This window comes from Myripristis murdjan, chromosome 1, assembly GCF_902150065.1.
Source record: "Myripristis murdjan chromosome 1, fMyrMur1.1, whole genome shotgun sequence".
Classification (NCBI taxonomy): domain Eukaryota; kingdom Metazoa; phylum Chordata; class Actinopteri; order Holocentriformes; family Holocentridae; genus Myripristis; species Myripristis murdjan.
The window spans coordinates 34,119,332-34,146,859 of record NC_043980.1 but is presented as its reverse complement, the minus strand read 5'-3'; the positions used below and the strand labels follow the sequence as shown (position 1 = coordinate 34,146,859).

The 27,528-nt window shown below is 40.7% G+C and overlaps 2 protein-coding genes across 3 annotated transcripts; one reads left to right on the top strand and one right to left on the bottom strand.

The window, feature by feature from the left end:
- Positions 1-496: 496 nt before the first annotated feature.
- Positions 497-10,099, bottom strand: LOC115363099 (multidrug and toxin extrusion protein 1-like). Of its 2 annotated transcripts, XM_030057182.1 has the most exons (17): positions 10,059-10,099; positions 9,720-9,932; positions 8,781-8,882; positions 8,622-8,690; positions 8,241-8,389; positions 7,648-7,690; positions 7,414-7,458; positions 6,957-7,054; positions 6,216-6,313; positions 4,461-4,642; positions 3,770-3,878; positions 3,313-3,388; positions 2,750-2,819; positions 2,505-2,637; positions 2,300-2,394; positions 2,140-2,203; positions 497-2,056 (listed from the first exon to the last, which is right to left on the bottom strand). In XM_030057182.1, the coding sequence occupies exons 2-17, from the start codon at positions 9,903-9,905 to the stop codon at positions 1,797-1,799; spliced, it is 1,779 nt and encodes a 592-aa protein (XP_029913042.1). In that variant the 5' UTR covers positions 9,906-9,932; positions 10,059-10,099; the 3' UTR covers positions 497-1,796. The 2 variants fall into 2 exon arrangements, with proteins under 2 accessions (XP_029913042.1, XP_029913035.1); XM_030057175.1 differs by lacking the exon at positions 10,059-10,099 and having other exon boundaries at positions 9,720-10,020.
- Positions 10,100-19,134: 9,035 nt separating this feature from the next.
- LOC115362448 (CD209 antigen-like protein A) lies at positions 19,135-22,085 on the top strand. Its single transcript, XM_030056378.1, has 6 exons — positions 19,135-19,411; positions 19,573-19,674; positions 20,351-20,482; positions 21,479-21,621; positions 21,730-21,833; positions 21,932-22,085. The coding sequence occupies exons 1-6, from the start codon at positions 19,189-19,191 to the stop codon at positions 22,083-22,085; spliced, it is 858 nt and encodes a 285-aa protein (XP_029912238.1). The 5' UTR covers positions 19,135-19,188.
- Positions 22,086-27,528: the final 5,443 nt, after the last annotated feature.

Below are 27,528 nucleotides of genomic sequence, written 5' to 3'. Positions count from 1 at the left end.
AGCGCTACCTGCTGGTACCTGCAGCATACATGCTACACACAGCCAACTGAGAGCAGCGTTAGGAGAACTTGAAGCAGGGATATATGCAAATTTTTCAAGAAAGTAAGTCCTTATCACTGCTGGTAGTAACAATTAGTTAGCTACAGCATCCAGCTAACAGCAGAAAGCCCAGTGTGCAACACTGACTCAGTTGTTGCACATTGTTGGTAACAATGATTAATTACCTTTGTGTGATTTCTTTGTATCATTCTTTTGATTTACAAGTCACAGGTGACATTTAATTTAGTTGTTAATATTGTTTTTATTTTATTTGTTGTAACACACCTTGTAATGTCAGTTTAGATATGAACATTACAAACTAATCTTTCAAACATAAAGATATAATCGACTGTTTCGGTCCATGTGCTGAATTAATTATGTAGACCGTATAAAGAGCCACACAGCCTTGTGTATTGTGTGTGTGACAGTGCAGAAATACACTTGTGTGTCTTGTGAGCATTTGAAAACTGCAGCGTCTGCACACCATAGACGTTCCAGGTGCTGCACTGCCCTCACACTGGAGTCGTGCCATTTGTGGTCTGTCAACATAACATTACAAATAACAATATGAAATCAATTTTTGCTGCTTTTGAGCCATAAATACTCCATGCTGCACTGCAGAGGGTCCTCAGCAACACACCTGCCAAGTTTGAAGTCGATTGGACATACAGTGGCAGAGATAATTGAGCCACAGACAATTGAGACACACACACACACACACACACACACACACACATACACACACACACACACACACAGAGATTTCTCCAATTTATAGATAGATAGAACAACACAGAATAGGCAATAAAACCTCTTGTTCATGTGCAGTGGCACCTCAGTGATTTGTAGTTTGGAAAGTTGATTCAAATATAAATAAACTATACTATATCCAGTTAAATGTGTGCAGATTGTGCTTTTTATGCCAATGCATTTAAAACAACAATTTTCCATCAAATTAAAAAGATTTAATTCTACCACATACAGTTGATACAATTACAGCAAGAGACTCAAAAATAATGTAGTTCATTACATTAATGTCAGTGAGGCTGAAATACTAAACTAATGTGGACTGACTCTATATATTTTTTAATTGAAACTAAATGTTCATCTTTAGTGTCTCCATTTAACTCTGTGAAAATTATTTGATTGAATCTGTCAAACACCAAAGTGGTGTTTGGGTTACAATTTCCCATGTACTCTTATCCCTCCCACCAAAATATCCCACATTTTTCACTTTTCCAAAAAAAAAAAAAAAATGGAATTCATTCTGTATGACTCCTAACTCTTTATGCTTATCTGTTTACATGTACATGTGCTATGTTACTAAAGCATTTTCTACTACAACACATGAAGTTGTAGTTTGCTCTCAAACTGGCTGTCAGCGCTCAGTATGGAGCTGCAGGAGTTTGCTTCATTTACACCCTGCATTAACACATGATCTCTGCATCCAGATACATTATTGGGATTATTAGATCTGATGTTGGGACTTGCATTCACACCTCGTTTTAACATGCATGCTTCCCTCTCTCGATAACATATCTGTATATAGATGGCATGTTAATGCAGGTGGTATGTTGACATGTTAATTGGGACATAGTGTTAGAATACAATGATGCAAACAGGGCAGTGTCTGTATGTGTGTGTAGGCCAGAGGCACTGCTGCCCCACAGCTAGAACAGAGAGGATGCACATTAAGATGCTGTCAGACCTAATGCAAACAGCCAACAGTCTGTTTGCCACTGTTAAGCCACAGAGAGTCATTTTAGCAGCTTGGAGAGCAGGTCACTGATGAAGATGCCAGCAACAAGGATGAGGACCATGATCACCACAGACAGGCCACGCCGTAAAACCAGCTGTCTGACTGACAGAATGACTCCCACCGTGGTGGATGCAGCCTGGCCTGAACCAAGCACCTCCATGTTCACGTTGCTGTCCTCAGAGCCCACACAACTGGATGGAACAGGTCTAGTCCTGACCCGGGTCTTGCTCCGATCTGTGTCATCTGTGGTATCAAAAGCTGACAGACAGAGTGTCCCTATAGCAGGTATCTTTCATGGAATTACAGAAGGAATCGAAAAGGAGGAAGGTGCCTTCACTTACCACTATTTTCCATCCCGACCATCTCATTTTGTTGTGTGCTCTGGACTCCTGCTCTCTGAAGAGCCTGATCAGAGACATGGGGGATGGTTGTTTATATGCCATGTTAAATGCAAAGCAAAAGAGAAACTGCTGGGCTTGGACAAGTGATTAAAGTACACACCTCTTCAGTGGCTTTCTTCCAGTTAAGTTTACACAGGAAAACTAAAAAGAATATGGACTGTAATGACACACATATGATGAATCCTGACCACAGGCCTATAACAGAGATGGAAGGAGGTTGTTATTGGCTTGCCTGAATGATATCTGACTAGCATCACACAGGATTACAGAATTGCAGTTGGTGAAAATAGTGTATCTGTTCTCACCTAAAATTCCCATATTGGCTGCGAACATCAGGGACACACCGATGGGGAAACCAATGAAGTAGTATCCCACCATGTTGCCCAGAGCACCCATCATCTGCTTTCCTGCTCCTCTGATAACACCCCCCATCACACCCTGTGGAGATCAAGCACAGACTTGGTCAAGTCTTCGGCGTGTGCCACAATCAAGTCTGCACTGTTTTGCTAAGCAATGACATGAAATTAGTTTGTGCAGCAATGCCCCTCACCGCAGTGGCATCAGCGATATGGAAGAAGCCGTATAAGATCATGACATCAGCAACCCTCTGAATAATTTCTCTAGAGGACATGCAGATAGAGATTCTTCTTAGGTACAAAATACTGTCAAGTGTAACTGAAATACAAGGTTAAGGGAAAGGCATGACCTCTATTTTCTACTTTTATGATGATGTAACTGCATCAAAACGGTCTCGAGCCAAGTTATGAATGAGATTAATATTTATTTTTCACATTTTTACAAAACTGGAACAAAACACAAATCTATCATAATTTCTGTGTCGTCATGGTCATTGTGGCCACAAATTAACTGGCAGTCCTGTAACACGTGACCAAAGCAAAGATAAAATATCAGTCTGCTGACATGGTTCAGTATTTGGTTCATGGTTCAGTGTTTCTGGCTCAGGGTGAAGGTGATGATCTTGGTTAATGACTGAGAGGCACGATGACGTTGTGAAATGGCCACATGGCCCTCCGTTCCGTGCGGGTCTCTTCAGGAACGTGATTACAGGAAAACAAGTGTCTACAACAAACTGAATGTTTTGTCTACACTCACGGCTCGGTGGTAAAAATGTATCCAATGACGTCTTTAGGGATTCCAAGAGAAGCTCCAACAAAACATGACATGGTGACTGTGTTGGGAAGAAATATAGCATGTTAATGAAGTTTAACAGTGTCTGAAAATGTAATTTAGAACAAAGTCCATACTAAAATCACCAATGAAAATGGAAGAACCAGGAACTAACAAGGTTCTTTTGAATGTTGCTCTAATTGTTGGAATAAGCTGACTAACTGTGGCACCTTTTCTATTGATTTTCTAAAAGATAATTCTAATTGTGTCATGAATTCAGCGTAAGGTATGGATACAAGACATGCGTGTTTGGTTTCTATTATTATCATGACTGAGTCCAAACATTTCCAGCTGGCTCTGGTTGTTCATATGACTTCATTCACATAATGGTTGCCCTTTTCTGCAGAGACCATGCTGACTGCATTTATTCACTGGCTCATACTTGCACAGATGACAGAGACCTTCCCCGAGAGCTTGGCCTGCTCTGTGTTGCCCGAACCAAGAGCATTCCCGACCCGCACACTGGCTGCAACAGCGAATCCTAATGGGAACTGTGGAGGAGGATAAGGTAAAAAAAAAAAAAAAATTAAAAAAAATTAATAAATAAAATAAATAAAAAAAAATATATATATATATATATATATATATATATATATACACACACACATACATATATATATATACACACACATACAAATATATATATATACACACACACACACATATATATATATATATGTATATACATATATGTAAAATAAAATTATTAAACTAAATAAAATTATTGTTGTCGTGTGTATTATTGTGTATTATGTAAACACACTATCTAAGTGATTGATCTCTTTGATACAACATTGACATGTTTCAGTGTACATTCTGCATCTTCATTGGAATTAAATAATGATCTTTCTTTTTTACAAACTTACTCTCAACATCGCATTGACACAAACATTTAATTCTCAGATTCAGATTCAGATTAAAAATACTTTATTAGTCCCAGAAGGGCAATTGATTTCTACAGTCAACCCGTCCATAGTTCACAAACATTTAGTTCTGGAGTATTTTTGGGTGCACTCATCAACATACTAGCTGACGGCCAGCAACTGTAATTACAAGGAAGGAAATGGAATTACCATGTAAGCTATGGTGGCCAGCCCGTATACAACCGACTGAGCTCCCAGCTCAACTTCACCAATCAAACCGGCCAGGAATCCTCCCAGTTCAAACATCCACCACTCCAGACAGAGCATCAGCATACTGGGGACAGCCACCTTGATGAAGGGACCCCACTCCTGCAGGCAGTCAAGTGACCAACCTAGGAGTCAGAGGTTTTTAAGTCAAGCAAATGTATACAATGTTACGTTTACGTTTTCATTTTATTTAATCGTGACAGAGATTGTTAATCTGAATAGAATCAAGCTGGTTTATAACCAAGTGGATAAGAATATTAAGGATGGACATTTGATGATATGAAGCTCATGCTGTACAAAATATGTTAAAATATATCTGCGAAAATCATGAAGTAAAGTAGTTGCACACATCCAAAACCACCTGGGCAGGTGCTGAACTGTGAACAGCAATCTAATCTGCTAGATTCTGAGCCTGATGTTTTTGGTTTAGGGTTAGGAGTGGAAAAGGAGTGGAAATAATATCCAGGGGCGCCGTGTATGGGGAAAAGTTAGGACAATTCCAAGGGCCCTTGCCTGACAGGGGCCCCAAAAAACAGGTAAAAACTAATATAAAATTATTTATATAATTAATTATTTTATATTAAAAATTTGTGGTGCTGTTATGCCTGTCCCATGAAGAACCTCTCATGGTTGCGGTGATTCAAATCCTTTTGCTACTTCTGCTCTCTCTCTTAATTCACCGTCACAATTTCACTCCATTGGCACTTTAACGTTTTTATCAAAAAAAGCAAACTAAATTCTTTAGCAAATGCAATACAACTAATCAAACACTCCTCGTCATATAGTGTAGATGCTGTGTGTTGCTCGCTTGTTTTTTTTTTTGTTTTTGTTTTTTTTATTCTAGTGTGATTGTGTTCACTCCGGTCACGGGTGCAAAAATCTCATTGTGCGTTTGAGTTTCACCCGTGACAACAGCCTGACATTTCATCACTGTAAAAAATGTCAAGCAAACAGCCATCGCTGTGTTACATGTCAGCAAACTATTTGGCTAATCTTTGCAGGTCTGTAATGTGCATGTGTGTGTGTGTGTGAGAGAGAGAGAGAGAGAGAGAAAGAGAGAAAGACAAAGAGAGATTTATCTGTGTTCATATTTATAAATATGTAAATATGGATTGTATAGATTCACACCTGTTATTATTTTTTCCTTCATATTTTGTTACTATTGTAAACAGTAGCCTCCTGTCATGTGACCTACAGCATGTATTGAAGATGGTGACTTTCTATTTATTTTTGAATGTGAGGAAGACTGTCAGCCTCACTCCAACGCAGGGACGTACAATAAAATCTGCAAAAAGCAGAGTTCCAGTGTGTGGACTTTGTTTGTTGTTGTACTGCAGTTGAAGAAAAAGACCAGAGTCAAGTGCACTAAAGAGTTTGGTCACAGTTTTTGTTGGAAAAACGTGGAATAACGTCTCATCCCTTTAACTTTTCCTCGACGCCGCATTAAACAGTTGTAGAGTGGAGCTAAATGTGTCACAGATTACACACTGGAATGCTCAGCATGAGCAACTAATTAACACGTTGTTAAGGCCAGAGATTTTTAATGATGAAAGAGGACTGAGTCACAGGACGGTAAAAGCATGACTGTAGTCAGGCTCAGAATACATTCAGCAAAATATTATCAAATTCATATTGTGATCTGATGATGATTTATATGATCAGCAGTCAAAATCTCCTCAAAAGGAGAGAAGTACTGACCTCCCCATGTGGCCTTGTACAGCCCCTTCCAACTGATGTAAGTAAATAAGATCAGAGACAGGGAATACTGTGAGATCGCATTAGCTGCTGCAGATCCTCTTCATTTGGTATCAAGAGAAACAAGCAGGTTTCAGAGCAGGGGTAGAAAAACAGAAACAGTGAAAACCATGTTTATTCACTGATAAACCTCCATGTGCTGTCAACTGTCCACACATATGAAATTAGGTCTACACATTTTGTATCCAGATGGTTATTCAGATTGTTACTAAATAGTCAAAGTGTGATGGTTACTAATTTACAACAAGTAATGGCGGTGGTGGGTAAACTCACGTTACTAAATACAATGGTCCCTCGCTATAACACGGTTTACCTTTCGCGGCCTCGCAGTTTCGCGGATTTTTTTTAGTGCAATTTTGCATGCTTTTTTTTTTTTTAACAACGCATTGTGTTCTGTGTCCTGATTGGCTAAGGGACTGTAGACCATTGTCAATCAATCTCCTCCGTGCCGTGTCTCCTGTACAGTACAGAATGCGTTCAGCTTGCCTAAAGTGTGTAGTGAGGGGTTTTACAGCCTTAAAACATCTATAATAATTGTAAAAAATAAAGCTGACTACTTCGCGGATTTCGCCTATTGCAGGTTATTTTTAGAACATAACTCCCGCGATTAACGAGGGACCACTGTAGTCAAAGTGTGATGGTTACTAATTTACAACAAGTAATGGCAGTGGTGGGTAAACTCACGCGACACCCAGATCCAGATGAAAGACGAAAATGTAGTTGATTACTGCGTTGAGAACATTCCCTAATGCTCCAGTTATTACTTGAGGCCAGATAACTTCCTGTAAGCCACAGCACACATTTGTGTCAATAATGATATAATATTGCTATTGATATAATACTGGCAGTAAGCCTAGTTTCAGTTCCAGTCTGCTTACTGCAATAATCTAAAAATATTCAAATCACTGTGATTACACAAAGTCCAATGGAACGGAGATCCTACAAAGTTAGTAGATTAGCAGAGTATTTTAAAATAGGCAGTAGGTGCCTTAAACATCCAAAGAAAAATATGAATTCATATGTGGAGGTAAGATCTAATATTGTCTCCTGCCTAAAACAACACCTTGGTATCTGTTACCATCTCAAAAAACATGTTTAACGATTATGCCTCAGCTATTATTATATTCACAACAGACTGCACCTGATTCTGCAGATACCTCGCTTGCAGCTGGTACATGAAAGCAGCCTGCAGAAAGAATGTGAATACGAGTAAGCAAAATGTCAATGGCAGCAGCTGGTTAAGGCCAAGTGTGACAACACCGCACCCTAAGGCAGTGCAAATTTGAGCTTGTAGTTCTGGTCATTATGATGGAATGCAAAGATCATAGCACAACGGCCTGAATTGTGTTTTGAGGACACAGTCCATCTAACTCACTGGCAGAGCAGGCATGAAGATCATCACATACAGCTGAGAGAGGCTTTGTGACAGAAAGAAACACACAGAAATTGTAAGTCACCATGTGAACTTGTGGCATCTAATCACAAGAGCACTGAAGATAGCTATATAATGAATGAAGTTACATCTCAAATATTATGAGACCACCATGTGATCAGTAAAATGATACTTCTCAACTTGACCTGGCTCACTGAACTGTCTGGGTGTCTCTCTCCCAAATGTCCCATAGACATGCTTGTATTTATCGTATCTGCCTGATTCTAATTCTGAACATCAATGAAAAATGAAGTATTGTGTTCATATGCCCATGACTGAAAGATCATTGGTCCAACTACTTTCCCCTGAGCTTGGCTGTTCACATATAAGCCAGACATTGTTCATTATTCTAACCATATGATAACATTTACACGTATCAGAACAAAACTGGATGACCTGAGCAATGGGATCAAGACTAGAAATGCCTGCCTTTGTAAAACATGGGCACTGTGAAGGGCTCTAGATAGGAGAGGGCTCTGCCGCCTGCACTGTATGACATGCTCAAGGTGTAGTAGGTGTTCTAGATCGGGGCTGACCTGGCAACCTCTGGGCTCTGTCTGACAGCCAGGAGGATTGGCTCAGTGTTGATGAGGACGGCCCAGCATGGAAAACAGGCCAACAGCAGAATCAGAATCCCTCTCTGGAGAATCACTCCCACACGCTTCAAGTTTCCACTCCCATACGTCTAAAAGGAACAGGCAGAGAGCGGGAGTGAGATGCATAAATAAGGAGACTTAGAAAACACTTGTTACACGACTAACCAAGAGTATGATTGGGACAAGAAAACAAACTTGATCTGAAAGCACAGTCGACGAGTTTTCACAGACACCCTAGGACTACCTGGGAACCCAGCAGTAATGGTTGGGATCCTGGTTAGAAAAATAAAAAGAAACAAGAACCTTTGTTGAGGACGCTACCTGAGATATGAGGGTATCACAGGCGGAAGCCAAACCCATGCCAATGGATATGCCAGTGACATTAATAACCTAGAGTGGAAAAACACAACATCATGAGACACTATGGGGTGGGATGCGGTGGGGTGCCAATGCAAACAGGAATCAATGGACGTTTCTCACCGCAGTTGCTAATGCTACCCCTGAAAGCTCTGTTTTCCCCATGTGACCGCAGAACACAGTGCTGGTGAAACTGATCATGTAGATCATCAACTGCGAAATGACCTGCAGCACAAAAACAAACACAATTATCTTCCCTCATTTTCTTATTCATAGAGCACATGGCGTTCAGAAGACAAGTTAGGAGCCTGGATACTGGCAGCTGCTTTCCTCGTTTTTTGCCCCCACCGTGAGGCAGTGCTGTGGTTTTGGTTTTGGTCATGGCAGGGGTTAAGATGAGGGTCAGGAGGCGCCGCTTTATAGGCAGTTTTCAGGGCAACAAAGTACTGTGAGTGGATACTAGAGTGGAAACCTGCAGGCAAGCTGGCTTGTGATCAGGAAACTGTTAATGCAGTTGTTTGATTTCTTTTTCTGCCTCTTATGACTCTCTTGAGAATTTGAGCAACTGCAACTGACCCATTGTCCCCTTGGGAATCAGTGAAGTATTTCTGATTCTGATTCTGACTGACCAAAAACTGCACAGAATATTTGTGAGCACAGAATTCAATCATGATATTTTGTCTGGATTAATTTTTCTTGAGTATATCACTTTATTACTGTTCACACAAATCAGCAACTCTCACTTAAATTACAAACTCTTGGACTATACAGCCTAGAACAGGTGGACAATATGAAAAAAACAAAAAAACACTAGTGTACAATATAGGATGCTGTTTAAAAAAAAAACGGACCCGTTTATATTATATTTCTACTTCCTCTTTGCAATCTATATGGAGGCATAGCTTAACCTTATAAGGATCAATAGCAGAGAGAGAGAGAGAGAGAGAGAGAGAGAGAGAGAGAGAGAGTTTATGGGCAAAGCGGTTTTATTAGAGATAACAGCACTGTATTATAAGAAAAAAAAACACCAAGGCCCTGTGAGGAGTCCAGAGTCATGCTTACCACTGGTCCCGCTATTTTTATGATGTAGGCGATCTCATTCCTGTAGTCTGCACGTATCAAGCCCTGGATGCGCCTCAAGCAGGCGCCGCAGCCGCCACTGGTGTCCTGCGTAACGGGCGCTTCTTCTGTTTTGGAGTGTCCATTCAGTGTGTTGGTAGGAGCTGGTGGTGTTACAGAGCCGTCCATGCCAGCAGAGACACCGGACAGGCAGTCCTGAAAAGTCATCCAAACTATGTCCGTGCACAGAGCAGGCTTCATACACACACATACACACACACCCAGGGTGATGTCTGCTGTCCAACCACCGGCACACAACACAGAGGACAAAGTTAGACCTACCACACGTGTTCCGCGTTATGGGCCAGTCGACCAGGCCAAGCCCACACTTGGGTGTCCAAGTGTGGCTTCACCTCCATTGGGCAGACCATCTGTTGCCTTCAAGTGCTCTTCCTAAGCTCCAACTTCCCACTGCCTAAGTCGTAAATACGTGTGATTGTTTTACCTGTGATTGTTTTTCTACTAACTAGTACTAACTCAGTAAAGACCACGATATGACAAATCCTCTGCACGACCTGTCCCCTGGCTCCCCCGATGCTGGGAAGGAAACCTACGCCCTCGTTTGAACGCTGTCTGATGTGATTTTGCTGGATACAGTTAGAGTTGCGTTTCTGGTGTCTTTTACTACACTATTACTATAAGAACTATGCGATCAAAGTTGGATTCACCTGATCCAAAGTTCTGGAGAGTCCATACCCAGTCCATACCGACATCCCTAAACCACTGTAACAATTAATTTTCTCAAGATTTAAGTTGTTTAAAAGACATTGGAAGTGATCCTCCGGAAGTGATCTCTTTTAACAAAGGTGATCAAACCTTTAGAATGTGAGCTTCTAAAGGTTTCCGTAAACTTGGACAAATGTTTGGGAACAGAGAAATGAGTTTTTTTGTTTTGTTTTGTTTTGTTTTGTTTTGTTTTGTTTTGTTTTAACACCCTATCATGACAATATGGTCTACCTAGTCCCATTTCTTTTGATGTTTCAAAAAGAGACTGATTCAAGATATAAATGCATTAATAAAATATATGCTTATAATATGAGCCTGTGGGGCAGAACTATGATAGTAAACATAATACAAGCTAACCATCCAGAAAAGCAAATTTGAATTAATGTGTAATAATAATAATAATAATAATAATAATAATAATAAATAGGATGCAGTATACAGTTTAATCATGGGAAATATTAGAGAACTGTCAAACAATTTTGTTATTTCTCTGAATAGTACGACAACTTGGGAAAACACCAGAAATATTCTCACTTGTTTCTAATTAAACAAATTACAAGGAATTGGGTAAAAGATAATAACCTAACTAACTCTAAATGGAAGGATTTTGCAAATGAAATGTATGGAATTAAAAAAAAAAAAACTGATAAAGCAAGTCATGATCTTTGAGCAAAGCTGAGGAATATGTACAAAGGGGATTAGGCCACATAAATAAATAAATAAATAGTTCTGACATTAGCCTCAGCTTTCTGAGCAAAGAAATGAGAGTTCTGAGAATGAAGTCAGAATTCTAACTTAAATATAAGAATTCTGACTTTTATCTCAGAATTCTGACTTTTTGTTTTGGATTTCTGAAATTAAAGTCAGAATTCTAACTTTATCCTCACAATTCCGATTTAAGTCCTTATCTTTCCAGAAAAATGGGCAAAAATTAAGTTCTGGGATTCATGTTAGAATTCTGAGTAAAATGAGAATTATAAGATTAAAGCTGAAATCTAAAAAAGCTAAGTCAGAATTGAGACTAAAGACAGAATCCTGAGGGGGAAAAATCTGAATTCTGAGAATAAAGCCAGAATTCTGATTAAAGATGGAATTCATTTTAATTTCTTGTCTTTTAAGTGCAATTTTGTGACAACAATTGAAGTTAAAACTATACAAAACATGAAGCTGGGAGGCAGACATTGTCGGCACATTAATGCCTCCAGCACAGTTTTGCTTACTGAGCTTCTTCCTACTGCTCTCACCTCTTTCTCAAATCAGCAACAGTCTCTGAATGACCTCATGGACAGTGTAAAGCCTGCCCTACCTGATGCAGTGGATATGGTAGCACCACTAATTATAAAGCACGCGTGTAGATAATTAGAACATAACTGGCGCACCATTAAACTCTGTCTTCTGTCTCGCCTGGCATGATAGCCAGATTATAAACACAGCCTTTCCACAGCCACATCCACTTACTATTCAAAAATCATTAACCTTAACAAACATTACCCCAAGTTTCTTTTTGGTGCTGTATCTACTTGTTTTGGCTCTACAGGAAACTTTTTTTTTCACACAAAAAATAGACTCAACCCATAGCCTGCCAAATCAGCTCACTCATACATTTTCCATCATTGCTCCAGAGATTAATCAGTGTACTGTTCAACTCAATTTGATGCTATCCCTTTAGACACACTTTCTAAATTGGCGCACTCTGCTGGATGAGCCCCTTGCCCTCCTACCTGTTAAACTTTACAAAGAGCTTCTTTGGATTCTCGACCACACATTGCTCAAACTTCTGAATATGTCACTTAAAACTGGCACTTTAGCCTTCATTTTTAGGATGGCTGGTGTCTGGTGATCTATTTAAAAACTATCCTTGACCCTAAAGCCTTAAATAATTATTGGCCGATTCTCTCAGAAATACTTGAAAAAATTGTAGCTGCTCAGTTTCTTGATCATATGTCTTCCGACAATCTGTTTGAAGCGTTTCAGTCAGATAGTTTCGTTCAACTAAAACCACACTTACTAGAGTGACCAATGATCTCTTACTAGCCATGGATGTTGGTGCAGGGGCAAAGGTCAATCACACCGTATTGTTAAAACACTTGGTATTGATAGACTGGCAGTCTCTGGACTTAAATCCTATCTCTTAAAGAGAAAACAGTGTGTCAGCTACAATACTGAGTACGAAGAGCTTAACTATGGTGTTCCTCGTTCTAGTCCCTACCTACATGCTCCCTCTGGGTGATATTATTCATTAGCATTAACATTAGCTTCCATTGTTATGTTGACATTAGTCTTCATCCCCATCAAGTAAAATGACCGTTGTGCATTGGCTAACCTTGAGGAGGTGTGTCTGTGTGCCATTAAAGTTATTAAAATGAATTCCTTGACGCTTAACACTGAAAAACTATCCATTGGTGAAAGGCTTGGATTGAAAGGCTTCTAGACGCGGAGGGCTTAGTCTTCATTCTCACCCATGACACATTTGGCCCTGGAGCTGAGGCCAATCTTGCCTCCTGGACTACTCCTCTTTCTTCACACAGCCTGGCCGGGGAGGTGTCAAAGGGCTGTGTTGGTTTGGCAAGGCATGGGTGGAATTAGTATTAGCATTACTTCAGTATCCTTATTGTATAGTCATTATTATTATTCTATAGTTATTATCAGTACATTTGAGTGGTCTTACACTGCAAATATTCAGAGGTAAATTTACTGTTCCAACTTGTTTTACAGCCACACATAACAAGGATGCACCTGTTACCTTACGCCTGCCTTTCTCCAATAAAAGAAAGAGAGACCTGCCTACCGTGTCCTGACCGACACCCCATAGAGATAGTCACACAGAGATTCATTAGCCAGCCAGCATATATAACAAACCAGCTTTGAGGACGTTAAGCGACTCCTTGTGGACAGCCCTGCACTTGTTCTATTCGACCCTGCTCTGTGCTCTGTGATATCCACTGATGCAAGTGATTATGGACTTGGTGCTGTCTTTGCACAAATAAAGCCTGGTAGTACAGAAAAACCTGTGGCTTTTGCTTCCCGCACACTGACTGAGACTGAGCAAAAATATTCCACTGTTGAAAAAGAAGTACTTGCCTGTGTGTGGGCTGCAGAAAAATGGCAAACATACCTGTGGGAATGTCGCTTTACCCTCGTACAGACCACCAGACCACCAGGCACTGATCACACTTCTCAACACAAAAGGGTCAGGCTTGCATGCACGTAGCCCATTGGTCTGCGTGCCTTCTGTTTGCATTACAATGTCATCTGCTGACCAGGCTCCCAGAACTACACGGCTGATTGCCTCTCCCACCTTCCCCTGGCTGCATCCATGACTCCACCCTGGATGCTGAACCTGAAATGGTGGCACAAATCTCTGCTACCCTGAGCTCCCTGCCAGTGGCTGACTTTGACTCTGCCTGCTCCTCTTGTCCTGAACTGTCAGCCCTATGCTCACAAATGGAAGATGGCCTGCCTTAATCCATTCAATCAGTGAGTGACACACTGGCTCCATATTACAAAATCAGAGATGAACCCTCAGTCAAGGATAACCACGTCCTTGGAGGCTCAAGACTCATTGCACCATGCTCTCTGTGCCACGCACTGATCACACTTGCTCATGAGAGTCATCAAGGGATTGTTAACATCAAGCAGCGTCTACGAGACCTTTACTGGTGGCCAAAAAAGGACTCACAAGTCCAATTTCGCATAGCTTCATGCATCCTCTGCCAGGCTAATGATAAAACAGCCTTTACCCACCCTGCTCCTCCGCAATCTGATTACTATTCCAAGTGGCCTGAGCTTGCCTTTTCCCACACTCCCACCACTGAGGATGTTACCCACTTCCTCACCTGTCTTCAGTCGACATGGCAAATTCAGTTCTGCAGGCTTGTCTTGTTCCTGCACTACTGAGGTATATCCCACAACAAAACTTCAGTCCTCCTGTGGACAAAACTGTGACATGTCTAGACTGCCACTCGCCGCCAGGGGGCTAACATTTAGCATACAACCTAAAACTGGTGAAGGGAAAGACCGGAGAAACACGCTCCAGCCCTATTTGGAAGCTCATGAGTTCAAATGAAATGACTGCAAACCTATATGTGAACTGTATAGAAAAATTTTTGAGATGTGCTCTTTCTAATAAACCTACATTGTGAAGCAGCACTTATTTGCGCTGAAATGCTGATAAACCTGGTTCCAAAGTATGGCAGCTGACAGCCTCTTGGTAAAATCACAACATGCTACTTGGCCGTCAGACTGTCTCTATGCACTGAAAGGGAAATACTACCAACTTTGTAAAAAATAATAATAAATATATAAAAGTCATTTCTAGAATTTTCTGCACTGATAAAAAGACGTCAGAGCTCAAGCCAAATAAATACACAGGCCTCCTATAGTGGTGACTGCATTGTTTCTAGGTGTACAACATCATTTGGACAGTCTGCCTTCTCAGTAAAAGGCGTTAACCTATGGAACACTCTACCCACTCACCTGAAACTGGAGACTGATACAAATGTTTTTAACAGAGGACTAAAAGCATGGTTAAAAGCAAAACAACAATGTTCACACGTATAAATATTAGACTTAGTTTATTATTGTTACTAATATCACTGCTGCGAACATGAATTCTGTTTTTATTATTGTTGATCATATGCTCTGTGTGTTTTAGAAAAGCCGCCTATGGACTGGTGTTGAAAATTAGCACGTGTACTATAATCACCCAAGCAAAGCATCTGGTCTGTCCACTGCGACAGTGTCAATGTATTTGTGATGTCCATATCAAATAAAAACAACAATAAACAATAAACAATAAAAATAAACAGACTTTGCAGTATGCTGCAGTGCATTTTATTGTTTTCATCTGTTATCAAGGTTAAGGATAACAGGATGGTGGACTGCCTGTGGCCCAGCTTTCTAACTCAGCACCCTCACAAGTTGTTTTTCTCCTCCTCAGCAAACCATGTCACACTTTAAAGGTGAGCAGCAGATAAGCATCATAGGTGACGATGCCTAATGCAAGTGTTAGTCAACAGAAACAGAGAGAACAACTAGCAGGACTGTAGTCAGAATTGGTATGCCAAAGCCAATGGGAAAACCAAGCACAAAGTTAAAAGCAGCCAGCCATATCAGGTTCTTCTCAAGCCAACACAGCGATTTCTTGAGGTGTTTTTTGACCCGACTCCAGTATGTAGCCATCTTGGAGCGGGGGCCAGGGTGTGTGGGCTTGTCTCCGTCCTGCGATGTGCACTCACACAGCTCTCTGCCGCAGCCGGCTGCCATGTTCATTATCACATCCAGACGTCTCATCAGCTCCAGAGACTTTTTTGCACTCTGCAGCCGTGATATCGGGAGTGATAATTCACAGCAACGTCTCGTCACACTTCTGATGATACCCTGAAGCTCTTCAGCTCTTTTCTCTCTGCCCGGCGCCGCGCTGGGCTCAGCGGGCGGTGTGTTTCCAGAGGAGAGGGTGGCCTTCATCTGGGATATCCTGCCTGACATGTCAGTCATGAGCGCTTCAAGGATATCCACCTGTGTGTCACTGTCTGCCCCGTCGCCTCCGATGTATGCATGAAGAGGGTCAGCCTCCTCGGTCACGGTGGTGGTGGGAGCTGGGCTGTGGATGAGCTCAGGGGGGTGAGAGGTTGGCTGGGGGCCGCTGTGGCCTCTCCTACGCCATCCTTGTGTTTCACCCTGTCTTCACCTGGATGGGTGCTGTCTGGGCCGGCAGAGCACAGCCTCTGCGGCTCGGGGGTTGTGGTCGCTGGAGGCACATTGGGAAGGACCTCCAGATGGACCTTGTTGTTTCTCCTGTGGTGGGAATTCTGGGAACAGAGGACACGCAGCAAGAGTCTAGTACACTCTGGATTTTATTGGGGACACTTGCAAGTGGGCGCCTTAGCCAACGACAAGCAATGTCTGAGGACCAAGAGCGCCCTGTTTGGTTGGTGCAGCCTGCTTTTATACAGAGTCATGGAATGTCGTTTGGACACCTATAGTATACATCACATTGTCTGGTGTTTTTCCATCCTGCTGACCTTCCCGTCCAGTTAATGTACACCCCATGTTAGTAAATTTTTGGTTGTTTGTAGACATCTCGCAACGACACCCATGGTTGTAAATGACCACGCCGGCACCTCTGTGTCCCCACGCTGGACCTCCGGCCTGTTTGCACACTCAGTTTGCCCTCTGGTATCTTCTGTGTCCTCAGGTTAACCCCAGCTTTATGATCACGAATGTGCTGTATTTTTCCACAACACTCCTCAGGAGGAGAAAGAGTGAGCAAAGCCAGTTCTCGAGGTTCATGTTACGAATCCCAGCTTTCGCCGCAGAGAAGAACGAGACTAGCTTATACAGTATATACTCTTTGGCTGTGACGTCATAGCACAATTACGTGACGTATGTAATCACCTGCGTGGATGTGTGTGTGCGTGAGAGCAGATTGCTTTGTCAGGCACAGGCAGCACCGTATGTGGAGCATAGAGACAGTCTGCGGAGGCCAAGTAGCATGTTGTGATTTTACCAAGACGTCAGCTGCCATACCTTGGGATCAGGTTTATACACACGGTGTGCACTCTTTCGGCCTTATTTGTCTATGAGAAGGAAACAGAGCTCTGACAGGTCCATAATATTCCTGTCAGTGAATGAACTTGTCTGTTCCTCCCTGAGTTTGGACAGTGTGTTATGAAGAGGTTTTCCCAACAGCCTGTGCAAATGATGGCTGTGATTGTAGGAGCTTTTTTTTAGACTGCAGAGAACTGCAGTCTAATCCACTCTTCCAGTTCCTCTGTAATCTTTTGTCTTGGCCCTGGACACACTGACGCAAGAACAATACATGGAGAGTAGTGCTGTGATGGCCACACACCTGGACGCTCAGATCCTTCTCCAACAAGTTTCCTGGGACAAAGAAAAGGCTGTAGTGTTGAACAAGTTCAAAGACACTGAGCAGAAACGGACAGCAGCTCCTCAAGAGGTAAAGATCTGACAAATGAGCCAAACCACCCAGGAAGCACTAAAATGACCCAGATACAAGAGGCACATATTTATTATAGTTAACATTTTCAGCAACAACATCTGATGCAGGTTGATGGATGTCTTTGGGTCACTGATCAGTACAGAGGATGTAAAGATTTTCATGTCCAAACAGGGCTGCCATTTTAATGGTTTTTTACTTAGATATTGGAATCAGCTCTTGTTTTAAAATAGAGTATTCATATCATTAACTCAGTATATACTATGGGTGTCATTGTCATGATAAAACACCTGTAGAACTGGCACATCCTCTTTGCTAGTTTCTGTTTCTTTTTTTTTCTTTTTTTTTTTTTTTTTTTGACCTTTATTTGTCCCTGAGGGGCAATTGATTCTGCCGCAGTAGTAAAAAAAAAAAAAAAACAGTACAACAACATCGACAACAACCACAATGACAACAACAGAGTCAGACACACAGCACAACAACAACTACAAGGAGACACAGAAGGCAGACAGTAGTAAATAAATCAGTAGTAAAATTAAAAAAAAAAAAAAATCAGTAGTAAGTAAATAAAATAAATAAAAAAGTGCATACTTGAATAAAATGGGAACTAAAGGTGATGCTACCTGTACTGTACAGAGTTGAGCAGTGAAATGGCGGAAGGTATGAAGGAGAATTTGTGTCTGTTAGTTTTGGCTAAAGGTTGTCTGAGGCGGGAACCAGAGGGCAGGAACTTAAATTCTGAGTGCAGGGGGTGAGTGCTGTCGGACATGATGGATCTGGCCTTCTTTGAAAGCTGATTATTGTACAGTTCTGAGAGGGTTTTTTGCTGGGAACCAATAATTTTACTGCTGACCTTTGTTATCCTGGATAATGAGTTTTTCTGTTTCAGAGTGAGGGATGCAAACCAACAAATAAATGAAAAGGTTAAAACAGACTCAATAAAAGATTTGTAAAACATAGTCATCAAAGATCTGTCAACCTGAAACTTGGCTAACTTCCTCAAACAAAACAGTTTCTGTTTTTGTCAGGCACAAACATTTTTCAGTGTTAAAATAACACTATGTTAATTTGCACCATCCATATGAAATGAAGTAATAAATATGTGCATTTCAAAATGGATGTTTGATTTGGGATGAAACTGATGTAAGCCTTTTTTCTTTTTTTCAGTTTGTGGATTTTTACCACAAAATGATGCGGCATATAGGCCCGGATGCTTTGATGCAGAGTAGGTTTTAGTGCAGTGTGCCAAAAGTGCATAGATTGGGCAACCCCAGAAGAAGTCACATGTTACTGTGCAAAAAATATGAGGACTCTCAGACTAATCAATTTGAGAATTGAAATTTCCTCATGACTTTATCCTCAGGTTGTGACAAAACAGCAGCTGCTGATTTACAGGTGGTTGAGGAATCCCAAATCAGCAATTACTTATCTGGTTTATATATATTTTCACTTTAGCCCACAACCACAATATGGCTTTACTGAGGAAGGATCTTCCTGTAAGTAGGGTGGGAGGATCAACCAATGGGCAAAAAAAAGCCTAATAGAGAAGTGAGGACAAACTGCTGTGTAACGTCGACACAGAGATACATGACATTCTGTGCAGCGAGGAAACATGGTCCTTATTTGGAAAGCCCGTTTTCTTGTTTGCTATGTGTTTTAGCATGAAGGAGTCAGTGCCAGTCTAGAAACAAGTGAAGTAGCCTTGAATCCAGATGACTGAAGCAGACGATGGAGATGAGTGAGTGCATTCATATCTACGACAACAGTCTTCTTGAAACAGAGGAGCGTCACAGAGGGACAGAGGAGAGTGCCTCAAACCCAAACGGGGGCATCGATGAGCTGGAGGAGAGGATAGTGGATATTTATGACACTGCAGACAACTGTGGGGTCCATCACTGCAGCTCAAATCCTGAGCAGGCTGAGCTGCAGAACACAGCGGATCAGTGGCCAGGTGAGTAACACATACACACACACACACACATACACACACATATGGTTGGTCTGACTTTTCACTAAGTGATTTATGGCATAAATACTCTGTTCTCTCTCACAACAAATCAACACCACGGACAAAACCACATGCACCGCTAACACTGCCTGTCATGCTCTTAGGCAACATCCGTCCAGTGAAGAGTCGCTCCTGGGTTGTCACAGTGTGTGTGCTGCTGCCGTGTGTTCTCCTCTTGGCTGGCATTACAGGCCTTGTGGTCCACTGTGAGGAACTTTGTGATTTGCAAAATTACAAGGGTTGATTTAAATGAGAGCCTTTCACCTCCACTGATAAAAACATGGAGTAAGAATGTTGTTTTTTAGTGAAGCAGGCAAATTACAAGAGCCATAGTCATCGACTTCAGTGCTCCTCAGGATGGAAAAATCCTCAGGACGTTGTTACTTCGCAGGCCAGCGAGATTTCTTTCAACATCTTGTGCCGTATCAGTGATCTGCTATGTGATGTTTTTTTTTTTTAAACAAAGTGACACTTTGAAAAATTTTTGCTTTGTCTGCACTAGCAACTCCACAGCTTCAGCAAGGCACTCCTTGGCCTTTTTCATCACTTCCAACAAATCTCCACAAACTGGGCACACTGGCTTGCCTTTTACTTCAACAAAAATAATTCTGTAAAAACTATTTTCTCCATGACAAGCACACTGCTGGAAGGGAGCACCTGGAAGGATGTGTTAGTCTACGCTAGTATTGTAGTTTTTGTGTTTATGAATTGTCTCCCAGGCCAGATCGCACAGTCTTGTGGGCTGCTGAGTTTCCCCGCCCCTGGTCGAAAGAGTTTTCACTTAAATCAACCCTCAGCAACAGTGCACTGTGCCACTTTGAGCATCCATTTCACATGTTTATTTCTACTTCAAGTCCACAGCTTTTGTTGATTTCTGCGCAGATGAAAATGTGGAAGCCAGCTTGGAGGAGAGGCTGCTGATGTGTCATTTAGCCTTGTCTGCAGACAGAGATAAACTGCAGAGCCACAACAAGACCTGGGATGAAAAGAGAAAGCAGACTTTGGTTGAGCTCAGTGAGTATTTTAGCCAAAATTCAATACAGCTGAGTATCACAATATTACTTTTACGAGAGAGACAAATCATGAATCATGAAGTATACCCAAACCCAATGTTTTTCACAAATAGACTGTTCCTCTTTTCTGCCATCTTGACTCAAAACCAAAAGTGACAGCGTTTTTGTTCCCACTAGACTGTGGAACTTCCTGCCTGAGGAACTAGCTCACCTCTTAACCTCTTAACCTGTTCAGGACCCAATTATCTTCTAAACACAATATAGTAATGGTTGATTTCACTCTAAATGCAGTCACAAATCATTAGCAATCAAAAAACAGTACTTTAAAATACTTAATTTAATGTTATTTTTTTCTGTCCATTCCAGTGGATAAAGAATCTGAACAAAAGGAACCGCCTAATAGGAAAAATGACAATAAATAGTCTTAAGAGAACTTTTCTTAACAAAAAAAAAACAACATATTTATTTATTATTATTTCATTCATTTTAATTAACAGTTAATGGTAAATTATTAAGGGGATAGGTTTTTTTTTGTTGTTGTTTATTGTTTGTGCACTTCATTTTCATATATGATATCTACTTTTTAGTGTGTGGTGTGAAGTAAGCACTTAGAGCTAATTGTGGAACGGGAGTTTTGAATTTCACTGTTTTGAGTCTGTTTGTCACCCAGATTATCATGTGATATGCTGTTTATTTATTTGTCAATCCAGGTGTTACATAGTAAGTTGTATTTAAACCTCTATTTTTGACATTTTTTGTCAATTCTATATTTGCATTGTGACACAAATCACATTATGATGTGTGTATCAGGATGTGTATTGTGACGCCCTTGCCTTTGCCAACATTTACATTTACATGCATGCATATTTGTGTACAAATGCAAATGTGCTTCAGTTTGGCACACACACTTAATATCCTCTACTCTCTTAACTGTAAAGCACATTTCATTGTCTGGAAGGTGCTATATAAGTAACGTTTGATTGACTGATTGTTCCAGACCATTTCTGTGAAGCTGGATGTAAATCATTCAACAGCAGTTTTTACTACTTTTCTGCAACACAAAAAAGCTGGGAGGACAGCAGACAGGATTGTTTAGCGAAAGGAGCAGACCTCGTCATCATCAACAGCGAGGAAGAGCAGGTGAAGGAAAAACTTGCTGTTTGACTTCAAACTGTCCTTTAAACTATCACATTCCCACATCCACATTCTCACACTTTGTCTTTATTTGTCTTTTGATAAATCCAACAGAAATTCATCAATTCCTTCAACAAGGTCAGCTGGATTGGTCTGAGCGACAGGGATGAGGAGGGGACCTGGAGATGGGTGGATGGTACATTTCTCAACAGTACAAAGTAAGACGTTATCCGTCGCTCAGTCCTTTTTAATAACAGTGGATTGTGTATCTTATTTTCCATCCAGTACATTTGACTCCTGTCTGCTCTTCAAACAGGTTCTGGCAAAAAAATGAGCCCAGTGGCACCCATGGAAGGAATGTGAAGGAGGACTGCGCTGACGCTTTTTGGTATACAGTCTTGGACAGCTGGAATGATGACGCTTGTACCACAGCACATTACTGGGTCTGTGAGAAACTCATTGACTTGTAGCATTATTTGTCATCCTAAATAAAGACAAATCATGAAGTATACCCAATGCCAACATTTTCTTTGTTTTTCACAAATAGACTGTTCCTCTTTTCTGCCATCTTCACTCAAAACCAAAAGTGACAGCGTTTTTGTTCCCACTAGACTGTGGAACATCCTGCCTGAGGAACTTAGCTCACCTCTTAACCTCTTAACCTGTTCAGGACCCAGTTATCTTCCAAACACAATATAGTAATGGTTGATCTCTACTCTAAATGCAGTCACAAATCATTAGCAATCAAAAAACAGTACATTAAAATACTTAATTTAATGTGTTATTTTTTTCTGTCCATTCCAGTGGATAAAGAATCTGAACAAAAGGAGCCGCCTAACAGTAAAAATGACTTAAGTACATAAATAGTCTTAAGAGAACTTTTCTGAACAAAAAAAAAGCATATTTATTCATTTTTATTTCATTCATTTTAATTAACAGTTAATGGTTAATTATTAAAGGGATAGTTTGCATTTTTGGACATGAAGTTGTATGAAACCCTGGCAGTGTAGTGCATGAAAAGGGATTTTTTTTTTTTTTTTTTTTTTTTTTTTTTTTTTTTTTTTTACGTCAGGTGTCCCCTGGGCAAAGTTCTGGCCTCTCTAATACATACAGAGGAAATCGTCATTACCACTATATACAAGATAACTGATAAGGGTCATACCGACATGTTCAAACGTTTAAAGAATTATATTGACCAGTGTCCCTTCTCAGCGTTCTATGTATCTATCTATCTATCTACCTTTCTTCCTACCTGGGTGTTGTTTTATAATTACATTAAGTGTGGAATGAATTTGCTTTTTACATTTGTGTTACATGTTCAGTTGGATCTATAAGTATTTGGACAGTGATACAATATGCATAATTTTGTCCTTGTATACCACCACAGTGGATTTGAAAGTAATCAAGACATGATTGAAATGCAGACTTTCAGCTTTAATTTAAGGGGCTGAGCAAAAATACGGCATTAACCTTTTAGGAATCACAGCCAGTTTTATACATTGTCACTCCATTTTCAGAGTCTCAAAAGTAATTGGACACTTGACGAAAAGGCAGTTTCATGGTCAGGTGTGGCCTATTCCCTCCTAAGAAAATAAAAGGTCTGGAGTGAACACGGTGTTTACCTGCAGCAGTAAGGCTGGAGAGAAAGATAAAGCGATGTACGGCTGGAAGTCCTCTCACTGTATTGCCTTGTGTTGCAGAGCCTTAGTTTAAATTATCAGTTGGAGTTTGGTGCATATGTAACATTGTCAAGAATGCTCTTTAAAAAGTGCCTTAATCATTTAAAGCCTGAACTATGCTTTTAAACTGAGGAACAATAGATCTTGTTTGCATGATGTTGAGGTGAGGTAATTTCTTTCAAGACAAGAGGGCAGCTGGTAGTGCTGTGTTCTTTTGTAATACAGTTACAACACAACATCATATACAGTACAATTATATTCAGTTATTATAATTCAAATATTGTTTGGACCATAGACGATCCGGTGTATAACAGAAGAGGGGGGTGGGGCGGTAAAAGCGATAACAGAAAGGAGGCCAGCATCGACCTCTCCTCAACTTGTGCACTACAGCTGAAACAATCAGGCCTACTGTTCTTAACTTGTACAATTGTAGTCACACAGCACAGTGTATTAATGTCTTCATGGTGTTATTGCTAGCTACATTAACTCTTTCGCTTTGTAAGGAATGTGCATATGACCTTTTCATTTTGCGCTGTCAGCATTAAATTCTGATGGACCTGCCCACCTGTTTATAATATTCTCATCAACATCTCACTCTTACGTGCAATTAAGCTCACCAACAGTGGCCAAGGGCAAGATAAGTGGGTGCAATGTATTTTGCAAGAATAACACTATTTACAACAGTCAATTTCCACATATTGCTATATTTATAAGTACTGTTATTTTTAATAATGACAATCAATAGTCTCAGCTCTGTGGTTGATATGGGGCGCACACATGCCCTCCTGTGTAAGAATGATGATGTGCATGCCTTTTCATGAGGACTGGTATTATGCAAGAGGCTGTTGTTAGTGTTTTAAACAGAGAGTGAAAGGGAAAAGCTATACTGTAGTACAGATATAATGTAGTACATTACAGTAATGTAGAACACCATCAGTGATCACCATCACTTACAAAACATAACAAATGTCTTTTCCAATTCAGCTTTGTGAACATGAGCTCATTGACAAAACAAGCCAATGTCTTCTCCGTTCCAGCTCGGGTCCACCAAAATCTCATTCACTGTAAACAGAACACTAACAACAGAAAAGTTAAGGCATCACATGATGATACTAACTTTACATCTTTAGTCTTTGGTTTCTAGCATTTCTTCATTTATGAGGTCATTTTTGTATTTGTCACTGTTTATTAGTCGATGCAAAACAAGTCACAGTTCTGGAAAGTAACTCTCATACTCATGATTTGCCTGCCTGGTCCCCTGAGTCTGGTAGAAGGGGTGGTGGAAATGTCTACAAACAGGTTCAAAGAATCTGCCTGGAATGGTGACTGAAATGTGACTGAGAAATGTGAAGTCACTCTTTTTTGATGGTTTCCATCCTGCGTGCAAAAAACATTTTGGAGAGGTGAGATTGCGGCATCATCAGCTGTGCAACCTGTTTGCAGAGTAATAACTCCGCTCATCATGGGCATTTGCACTTGTGTTGGAAAATGATTCTCACCCCTGTGGCTGGGTGCTTATTAGGTAGTATTTGGCTTGCCTCAGCCTGGTATAAAGTGCATTTATATGGAAATGTTTAATAAATAATAAACCATCTGACAAAAAGAAATGACCTTATTTCTTGTGTAGATAATGAATTTTGGCAGGCAGTAATGTAATGAGTCATAAGTACATCCTAGGGCATTCTGAGTTCTAAGGATTAGGGATGTAATCTTATTATATCACAGGAATTGTGTATATTCTGTCATATGTACTGTTGGAGATGAACCAATGGGAATGCTATGTGCCCCACACTGCCCCCTGCTCGCTCTCGCAGCACTTTAAGACTTGATCATGTTGAGTGGGTAGAGCATGGCTCCTAGGAAAGCCCCCAGCAGCCCGCTGCAGATGAAATCACTGAGAAGGTACGTGGCACGGCTTTGGACTTCTGGGTGGAGTTGCTTTGGAGGGTGCCGCAGGGTAAAGAACAAGGTGTTGCTGGGGCCGTTGCAGAGCTGGATGGGAACCAGGCCAGCATAGCACTCCCACACACAAGGTATTTGTTTTTAGTTTAGTGGCAGTGAATATGTTAATGAATGACAATGTTTGCTTGAGTTTTAGTCTAATATAGCCTAGCAATAGCAATACCCCAGTCCAAATTCAGACTCACTCAACAGACAATAACTCACTTTTACTTTTCACTGAAACTTGCAAAATTAACATAATCAATTAGCTATTGTTAGATGGTGGTCAGTAGGCTAATATTTTTGGGTAATGTGTGTATCTATAGGCAGGCCAGGAATGCAAGGTACATAAATGACACATTCCAACATTAGTAAAGGCTGCCAAGGACTGGATTGGTACTATTTGTAAACGTCACCTAGAGAGGACACCTTGACTCTTTATATATTTGAATGAATTTCATTGTTCACAGAAAAGAAGTAATAGATCAAAATTAGTGAAAAGAAATAAAATAAAATTTGTTTCCAACATTCAAACAGCATTCAAAATTATTGAACATATTGTCAGGGACTACCTGAAATGCCTTCATTAGCCACCAGGGAGCAGTAGACTGCCAGGTTGGAAACCCCTATTTTACACCATCACATGAAATTCTGCAGTTACTGTCATCACAGTAGAATTTTGGAAGCTTGTTACCTGGCTGGGCACTAGCAAAAGTACATGCCAGCAGCTCTGGCACTCCTTTTGGGCAAAACAAAACACAGGATGAGTAGTCACAACTAGGGCGGCACCAGGTGATTGATTATGAGACAATTTTATGAGGACAGGCAGGATTTGTGTTGCAATCAAACTGCTCGCACAGAAAAATACCAAACATCAACACAAATCAAAGCATGGTGGATGCTGAAGGAATCCACCTCACACCTCATTGTCATCAGTTATGCAGATGTCACATATTTTAGGTATTACTGAGCTGGTGAAGCTTTAATGCCAGGAGGACTATGTCCATATTAGGAATGCAAACCTTGCAGTCTGAAACAAATTACTTGTTTACTACTTTGCTCTCCAAGGTAATGTACCTGGTTCACCTGACTGATCTTCTCTGAGTTACGAAAACAACATAAACAGCCTATGCCAACTGGGAGAAGGGTGGTTTCCATTCCATTTCACAGAAGTCATTCAATAAAAGGGAGCGCAGACCAAATTTCTGTTGTTCTTGGATTACAGTGTATAGACCTGTTTGTCACACAGAACTGATTATCTATAGCTCAAGAGAAAAGGCCATGTCAATTTTTTAATGTCTTCCAAGTGACTTGGACTGCAGTTAATACGTGGCTATGCAGGTATATCCCAAAAAAAAAAGGTGTTTGTAGAATGTATTATCCAAATTCTTATATAAAAAAAAAAAAAACTGCCAATGAATCTGCCAAGTTCATGATAATACATAATGTGCACACTAAGCAATGTATTATCCCTATTCCAAACGCATATTCAAAAGTCAAGTGAATAGGTCATTGTAGGTGAATTGATAAGATGATCAGGTCCTACTGGCCTTTGAGCTTGATTGAAAATGCATATCAGTGGATAATTTTACATTTAGAATTTAATGTATGCTTATTGTTAATACATATTGTTGGGATTCCAGCTGATACATGATTTCCCCAGGAGCCCTTCATTACCTGGAGGCTGACCTCATATCCACAGACACTGATAAAAGCTGGAACTGCGAAATACATTTTGCCAGTCATAAAAAACTCAAATCATACTGCAGCCCAAATGCTGAAACATGTCTCAGTTAAGGTGTAACATAGGCTCGGGCTATTTTAGCTTTTAACATAATGGCTACACTAGTGTTCTTCTGTAGGAGGGGAGGCAGCAGACCCCTACAGGTACCTGAGGCCTTCTGACTGGAGCTGATGCAGGCCTTCAGATGCAAAGACTACAAGACCCCAAACAGTTGCTGACAAAACAGCACCTGACAGAGGGAGGGTGGACAGCCAGATGGGTCAGTCAACTGGATCTGAATGGATTTCACAGTCTCAGTCATTAAAAAGTAGATTAAATCCTAAGGATCATCTAGGAAACATTTATGCCATAAGTGCTGGTCATCATCATCAAATTACATGGACAGAAGACAGTCTTAGTCCCAGATTTCTCTGTTAAATCAAATACACAAGAATAAGAAGACATCATCAGTAAAGCTAAATATATACATCATCTTTATGCATTCTCTCCTTTACACCAAAAAAGAGTAGGTTTGGTTCTGGTTTGTGCACCAAATTTTGAACCATTCCT

What these genes read in the sequence shown, in the direction of transcription:
- LOC115363099 (XM_030057175.1), bottom strand. Translation starts at nt 9,977, where the DNA reads ATGAAGCCTGCTCTGTGCACGGACATAGTTTGGATGACTTTTCAGGAC. An exon ending in CGAGGTATCTGCAGAATCAG is followed by an intron (nt 7,055 to 7,413) that starts GTGCAGTCTGTT and finishes TGTGGCTTACAG; the next exon opens with GAAGTTATCTGGCCTCAAGT. An exon ending in GTACAAGGCCACATGGGGAG is followed by an intron (nt 4,643 to 6,215) that starts GTCAGTACTTCT and finishes TCTGACTCCTAG; the next exon opens with GTTGGTCACTTGACTGCCTG.
- LOC115362448 (XM_030056378.1), top strand. Translation starts at nt 19,189, where the DNA reads ATGGAGATGAGTGAGTGCATTCATATCTACGACAACAGTCTTCTTGAA. An exon ending in TACAGGCCTTGTGGTCCACT is followed by an intron (nt 19,675 to 20,350) that starts GTGAGGAACTTT and finishes ATTTCTGCGCAG; the next exon opens with ATGAAAATGTGGAAGCCAGC. An exon ending in TCAACAGCGAGGAAGAGCAG is followed by an intron (nt 21,622 to 21,729) that starts GTGAAGGAAAAA and finishes TAAATCCAACAG; the next exon opens with AAATTCATCAATTCCTTCAA.